This window comes from Rhipicephalus sanguineus, unplaced genomic scaffold (genome assembly GCF_013339695.2).
Source record: "Rhipicephalus sanguineus isolate Rsan-2018 unplaced genomic scaffold, BIME_Rsan_1.4 Seq7433, whole genome shotgun sequence".
Taxonomy (NCBI): Eukaryota; Metazoa; Arthropoda; class Arachnida; order Ixodida; family Ixodidae; genus Rhipicephalus; species Rhipicephalus sanguineus.
Window position 1 is genome coordinate 18147 of NW_023615890.1, and position 7052 is coordinate 25198.

Sequence of the window (7052 nt, forward strand, 5' to 3'; positions counted from 1 at the left end):
GACTGAAAGCCCAAAAATATACACTACAGTGACGCTCAATATGACTTGCAACACGAGAGCATGTGGCCTCACGAGTTTAAAGATTTCTCATTCCTTCCACAAGCCCTTATTTCTACAACTAAACGCTGTTCTCTCACTGGGGGATGTAGCAAGTTGAAGACTTGCGCAATCATTAAACTCGTGAGGCCACGCGCTCCCGTGTTGCAAGTCATATTGAGCACGACTGTACATGTGTGCAAACATTGTATCTGTGTATCTCGCAAAGTTACCCTTCTGTACAGCCCCCAAAGTCCCCCACTTTTAGTGCGTACAAGACAGCAAATCACGTGTAATCACTCTAACGTTTGCCACCTTGGTTGTCTCTGCAGTGACACACATACATACAAACAAAAAGAAAAGGTCATTTTTTTATTCGCTAGACATACTTTGGCTGCTATATGTACAATATAACTTACATAACTTGCAATATTTTAAATCGGGTAATTCATTGCAAATAGTTCCTAGAGCCCTTGTTTCCTCTTCATTTCCTTTATGGCCTCCTGAAAAGTAGACAGAAAGGATGTGATAACAAAGTGCAAGAGAAATGCTAAACAGCCAAGTATATCAGAGGAAATAATCATCTCCAATAAAGACTGTGAAAATGTGTCCGTTTTTTATGACTAACTGATCCAATATATCAATCACACATTATAAGCCATCGGGACCTGTAAATTATAATTTCCCCTGTGCTTCCCTGCAGCCCTTTGGCCATAGCCCCTCAATAGCTTTGAAGGAGCGAGTACCACAAAAAGTATTGAAGGACTATGCTAACCAGGGACGATGCATGTGGGGAAACGGTAGATGCTGGATTGTCCAAGCAGGGAATATACCCAATAGAAAAAATCACTGCTTACACCCCTCAGCTGTTGCTATGTTTGATTTGTGGATTTGCAAATGTGCAGTTGGCAGTATGTCCGTTTTTAGATGTGCACATACGTGGGGGGGGGGCACTTCTTTTTTCTGGCTCTAGTCTGGTCACTACGGTCAGGGAAACCACTGAATGACCACTACATGCTTTAGCTTACCTCTAACTTTTTCACTTTATCTGATGAAATATCCTTTGCTTTCTCAGTTGTTCGGCCAATCCTTTCAATAAGTGTTCTCAGGAGGTTAGATGTTGACATCAGCTCAAGGCTTTCCTGTCCTGTGAAAGAAGGCATGCAGTGGTAAGCAAATGAGATGCACTGCATGGAATGATGTTCTTATTTACTCGAACATTTCACATTTTGCCCACATACAAGGCATTCACTATAACATCAGCAGTGAAAATCATATTTACGTTGAAGAAGATAACCATGTGAAGTTTATAGCGTAGGTTTATTCAAAGAACAAAATTACACGAGCCATACCGAGAACAGGCTTTCTAAATCAGATCAACAGCTCTATTATATGCGTATTGTTTTTTTTTTTTGTGCAGGGTGCAGACCAAGCAATTTATGCGAATGCCCACTTAATTTAGTGCAGTACCACTGAACAATGCATGGAATGATGTAATGTTTGCGAGAAAATAGTTGAAGCAGTGCGTCTTCGGGTTATTGGCATTTACATTGGCTGTGCCCCAAACCACTTCTATACGATTGTGTGCGCACCGAGAAACTTTCTATAATGAATTCATACCAACTCGTCCAGTTTTCTATACTTTTACACTTCCTTACCATCGCGCATATCTTTGAAAGGGCACGCGTGGCGAACTGTTCACCATTCTGAGAGTGATTCTGATCTATGTTGACTCATTGGATGGCGCAACTAAGACAAGGACAGAAGAAGGAAGTTACAAGTGACTGGAATCGGTCACTTGCAACTTCCTGAAAACAAGGTCCCATTGCTATCATGTTACTTACCGATACTAAAGCCCCCTCTTTTTTTTCGTTTTTTACTGGTTGTTAAGATGTGCGCCTGTGCTTTTGATTGTCTGCTGAACCTTTCAAATAACTAATCTGTGAGATAACTGGGAGTGTAACAGTATTTATGACATGTGTGCTTCTGAATAAATGTTTTCAAGCCAGCGCCTGTCACGTGCAAGTTCTTTCTTCTGTATCTTTTTTTGAATTATTCAGTGAGTCAACCTGCAGCTTTACCAACCCGCCCGACCTGCCGCTCTAGTAAGTGATTCTGATATTGCATATTTTAACCACGCTCTTTTCTGATACAAGGGCATAGGCAACGAACTCTAGTGCATCCCCCATAAACACAGAAAACAAGCGCAAGCGCCATCGCATCCCAAATACGCAGTGCACTGCACCGTGCTCACCTGCAGTGCTGTAAAGCACAGCAAATAATTCAACAACGATCCTGTTTACGTATGGAACATTGGTTCGTTAAGAATATTGCTTTGTTTGTTACTATGCTAATTATAGGCCACACAGACAGGCTAAAATGAGTGGTATCCAAACAGATACTCGGTGAAACAGTTGCGTCAGCAAGTTGTCGCCTTCATACCACCGAATAAATCGAGGCTACAACAGCACCCGCTGTTGTAGCCTCGATTGTTGTTGTTGAGGCTTTGAAGCTGTTGTTGAGCGATTGAAGTTGTTCAGGCTTACCGAGCGCTTTTCCACGCAGCATTACGTGAGCAGTGAGCTGAGCTGCACGTCTGAAAGGATAAGAATCTGCAAGCTGAAAGGAACACGCAGAAACGAAAGCAGCGGATGTGAGATCGCTATACGTGAATGTCAGCAACAGGCAATAAGAACTAGACAAACCAGCAGAGCTCACCCTTTGAATCAGCTGCTCGTTATGAAGCAGGTATCTGCAAAATGAGAACGATTCACGCGATAAGCAGGATAAGCGGGCCACGCTCGATCAGACTGAGCGCTCTGCAAACGAACCCGACAATTGGCAACGTGCTTTCTTACGATCGCCAACTGTTACAGTTAGCGACGCGCTACAATGCAAACGATCGCCAGCCTTACCGTAAGAGCAGGCGTAAAACCATTTCTGACGCGCGAGAGGGCAGATGAACCTTGTTGCACGACAAGAGTTTACGTCCGCTTTCTGCTAGCGATGCGCGCAGCCATCTTGCCAACGCTTTTAAACCCTTCTGTCGAGGTTAGAAAGAGTGCACACAGCGCCGACCACAAACGGCACAAACCCTCAAACCCGACACTCCCCACATTGCCGACAATCATCGCTTGTTTGCTGACGAGCTTAAACATTGGCGTAACGTAGTTCCCTTGAAATTATTAAAATCGTTAACTTCGCAGCCCCGGCAGTTTGAAGAGCAGTTCGTCAGCTGGCACGCTTCGTCTACCTTCGCAGCTATGTTCCATAAGAGTATGCCTTTAGTTTAGACAATCCGGTGAGTACATATCGCCGTTTCCTTGCTGAACTTTATCGGCGAGCTTGCACGGGCGGTTACGATTTCTTTTTGTCACCCGCTGCATGAGCGAAAAGAAACTGGACTGCCTCGTTGCAGTAACGAGATGCCTCAGCGCTACGCCCTTAACTGCGCGTGCTACGCGCTCGCCACGTTTGTCCATCAGCTGTGCGGTTCTGCATGCGTTGCCAAACGGATAGCAGCAAACAGCGTATATATCTATTGTTCTGCAGCTAAGATGTCCGAGGCCAGTGCCACGCTGATCGAAGGAATCGGCGACGAGGTGCTGGTGTTTGCATCCATCTCTTTCACCTTAGTCGCCGGTCTCCTCGTGGTCGTCTACGTCCAGTCGGTTTTTTCGACACGCAGTGGAGCACAGGATCAGGTGAGTCGTGGTGCTTCATATCGGCGCAAGTTTCATTACACTTAAGACATGTTTAGCGTACTCGCGAGGGCAAGTCCATGCTGATGTGTGTGGTGTTTTCAATGGTCCAGGTTGACGCGCACTGCATCGCATCGATGTTTCTCAGTTTTCTTATTTTAAAAAATAACACGCGCTGTTGTAGTGTTCGTACGGCCACGTTAGTTGAAATTGAATGAACGTTCGAGCCAACATAAAGCCGTAGCGTGCTCGTCGCACTGACGCTTGTTGTTCTGCCTCGCAGTCTACGCGGCAGGACGTAAGCTCTGCACAGAATGGCAGTGCCCGTGTTATGGCCTCTGCGCCATCCGGGGGGGACCGTGCGTCGCCCAGGCAGACTGAGCTCGCTCCTGGCGACAGTGAAGCGGCGACGAGCGATTCTTCAGCCAGTCGAGACCGCGGTGACGAGTCCCGGCCGCTGCAGCCGGAGTGCGAGGAACGCAGCGCCGAGGAAGAAGAGCTGAGCCCCGACGTCGTTCGTCAGAGGCGGCTGGATTTCATCGAGAGGAGCTCTCGCGTCGAAAGTATAAGCGGCGTCGAGCCGGTGGAGCCGGACTCGGGTGAAGACTCGGCCCACTCCACCGAGGAAGCAGCACGAGAAGAGGAAGAAGAAGAGGGCTTCGCCATCCGCCTCAAGTACTTGAATGACACCGAGCGCTGCGTTAGGGGCAAGCCAGACGAGACAGTAGGATCGTTCAAGAGGTAAGCACTCGGTGTCCTGCTTACCCATCCTCTCGAAACAAAGGGTTACAAAATGAGTGATGAACCCTCACTTTGGCACCAATGTTTCCAAAAAGGGTCTTTCATAAAATATCGCTGCCATCTTGTCATTGCACCACATACCTTTTGGACAAAAAGTGGGTTGTTGCCCTGATAAAACCTCCTCGTCAGAATGTTGTCTCCAGTCTGCAGCTTGCCTACTGCAGCTACTGCTGTCCCATGCCCTCTCCTGTAAACGTGCCTTTCATATTCACGCACCCTAATACTTCCAAGTACTGTCAACCACTTCGTGGCATTTGTTACTTAAGCATACCCTGCACACAATGCAATTTTTTACAACTGGCAGTTGAACTGCTTAGCTGTTTTCAAATACTTGTTCCTCACAGCATGTTGGAACAATCACCTTGGAATCCTCTGCCAGCATTACTAAGATTGTGTGAGTCGGTCTTGTTGTTGAGGTGCTTGGCTCAAAGCGGAGACAAAGGCGAAAAAGGACGATGCAGTTCTGTATCGCGTGAGTGAAGGAATTGTGGGTACAATGTTGCCCTTGTTGTGTTATGTACCAGGGCATCCAGAGCAATAAATCCAGCGCATATCGCAGTTTCAAAGCAGACAACACAGCGGTGTCATTTGCTTTGACACATAATTTCGTGGTGTCACACAGTGCGTGCCAGATTGGTAGACACAGGCGGTGTGCATGGCCTTGAGGCAGCACCTTCAGATCGAAAGTTCGAGACAAGACATGCGCTCGGAGCCCAGTTCTTCTGTGTGACCAACTATGTTGGTCTCAGTTACAATAAGCTGAGCTTAGTAGAACGGTGCCACGGCCCCTTTAAAGCTCTAATTAAGAAGTAAGTGGCAATATCTGGCTTCAGTATCACTCAGGGAAGCCTGTTTAGGTTACAAGTAATGCTTCGTGGTTGGCTTATGCAATCTGGGACACTGTTGGGGTGCTCCGAATGGTGTCGAAAATGTCTTCACCAAACTGATGGTCTTACCATTTTAACAGTCTGCAAACAGCCTTCGTGAAAAGAAACATTGCACGCTATGCCATAAGTGCCCACTATGCCATAATTATTCCTTTTGCAAAAACTGATGTTCAGTTCTTTCAAAAAGAGTACAAAATGAATGTAAGCAACTCTGGAAATGCATAGGTTTGTGGATTGTCATAACATTAGCACAGGCTCCAGTTCTGCTCGAGAGATCTCCAGAGAAAAATTGATAACATACTAAAGATGGTGAATATTAGCATCAATAGTGTGCTGTTACTAAATGGTCTTTGCCCAGCTGTTGTTTCTTCTCAGTGGTCTTTCGAGTTCTACCGCATAGTGATTCATTACATGTGTATCACTATGCAACGGTTTAGTGATCACGATGAACAAGTAATTAAATGTCACTTTGGGAAGTTTCTTATTTCACTCACGATTGCTTGTGCTATGTTGTTTTTAAAATAATATTGATGTTCCTCTGATGTTTTAGATGTCGTGCTGAACTATGGGAGCATTTAGCTACTATTCATTGTTAGAATGGTAAGTAGAAAGTTTTACAATGCACAGCCTTTGCCCGAAGTATCGGGCAACAGAGCATAATCTCACCTGTCAGTCTAATCAATACCTCAATGAGTTGTTTCAAGAGCATGTACTTAAGAAATGCTCTTGGAGGGCATCTCTGTGCAGCATATGCTGCTGTTCTCCCAAATGTCTGTAATCATTAATGAAAAGCAGACTCGCAATGCAGTAAGTTTTTGAGGCACAGAAAATTTCTGTATGCATTGGCAAGTATGCCAGCATAGCCTCATATTCCCTGACAAGGAAGGATAGCAAACTTATGTCATGCTGTTGCAAGGCTATTTTATTCTGCTTTTGCAGCTTTCCCAGAAAAGTAAATTCTGCTTGTTCCTATACCATGTCATTAGCAGCGCAAAAGACTTCCTTCGGTCATTTGGAGTGTTGTGACAACTGGAGCCCTGCAATAGGACCTGGTAAATTATTCTCTCACTTTGAGAGGGCTTCAAGGTTTTCATATCAGTCACAGATATGAAAAGAAAGCACGGCTAACAATAATGTATTCTTGTGTTTTTATTTTGGGCACTTGCCGTGGCGTAGGAATAACTTTGTTTTCTTGAGACTGTGGGTGCTTTAGCCATATGTTCCATATGCCTAGTTTCCAGTTTGTGTTTCAGTTGTCTTTGATATTACACTGAAAAAAAATTGTGGCGAAGGGGCATGTAGGGAAGGGTGTTTCAGCTCCACTAACGCGAAACCTGGGGAGGGGTGAAGCATGCAGTGTGCGCCGGTGTTTCCCACAGCAAAATCTTTAGTACTCTACTGCTTTACTCGCAACCAGTCCACTAATGCACCATCACTTTGCAGATATGTTTCAAGAAGTGGTGTTTCAAATACATGACTTATGGTAGAGATGCACGTTTGTGTCTTGGTTTTAGATAAGAACTTGAGGCGCTTGGTAAATTTCGTCAGGGATTCTGACACCGCTCTAAGCCAAAACATAATGTTTAGGCAGTAACGACGAACCTTAACTCGTAATATGCATAGTATG

The 7052-nt window shown here is 45.3% G+C and overlaps 2 protein-coding genes across 2 annotated transcripts; one reads left to right on the forward strand and one right to left on the reverse strand.

Moving 5' to 3' along the window:
• Window positions 1-424: 424 nt before the first annotated feature.
• On the reverse strand, window positions 425-3107 carry LOC119378230 (protein NCBP2AS2 homolog). Its single transcript, XM_037647433.2, has 5 exons — window positions 2952-3107; window positions 2755-2788; window positions 2583-2655; window positions 1065-1183; window positions 425-539 (listed from the first exon to the last, which is right to left on the reverse strand). The coding sequence occupies exons 1-5, from the start codon at window positions 2972-2974 to the stop codon at window positions 501-503; spliced, it is 288 nt and encodes a 95-aa protein (XP_037503361.1). The 5' UTR covers window positions 2975-3107; the 3' UTR covers window positions 425-500.
• Window positions 3108-3128: 21 nt separating this feature from the next.
• Window positions 3129-4502, forward strand: LOC119378229 (transmembrane and ubiquitin-like domain-containing protein 1). Its single transcript, XM_037647432.2, has 3 exons — window positions 3129-3337; window positions 3589-3740; window positions 4021-4502. Exons 2-3 carry the CDS (start codon window positions 3594-3596, stop codon window positions 4480-4482), a joined length of 609 nt encoding a protein of 202 aa, XP_037503360.1. The 5' UTR covers window positions 3129-3337; window positions 3589-3593; the 3' UTR covers window positions 4483-4502.
• Window positions 4503-7052: the final 2550 nt, after the last annotated feature.

Bases quoted from the DNA above. Each gene is read 5' to 3' on its own strand.
- LOC119378230 (XM_037647433.2), bottom strand. From the start codon at position 2,974: ATGGTTTTACGCCTGCTCTTACG. The intron at 2,656-2,754 runs GTGAGCTCTGCT...TGTTCCTTTCAG, and splicing joins ACGAGCAGCTGATTCAAAGG to CTTGCAGATTCTTATCCTTT. The intron at 540-1,064 runs GTAAGCTAAAGC...TCTACTTTTCAG, and splicing joins ATAAAGTGAAAAAGTTAGAG to GAGGCCATAAAGGAAATGAA.
- LOC119378229 (XM_037647432.2), top strand. From the start codon at position 3,594: ATGTCCGAGGCCAGTGCCACGCTGATCGAAGGAATCGGCGACGAGGTG. The intron at 3,741-4,020 runs GTGAGTCGTGGT...TCTGCCTCGCAG, and splicing joins GCAGTGGAGCACAGGATCAG to TCTACGCGGCAGGACGTAAG.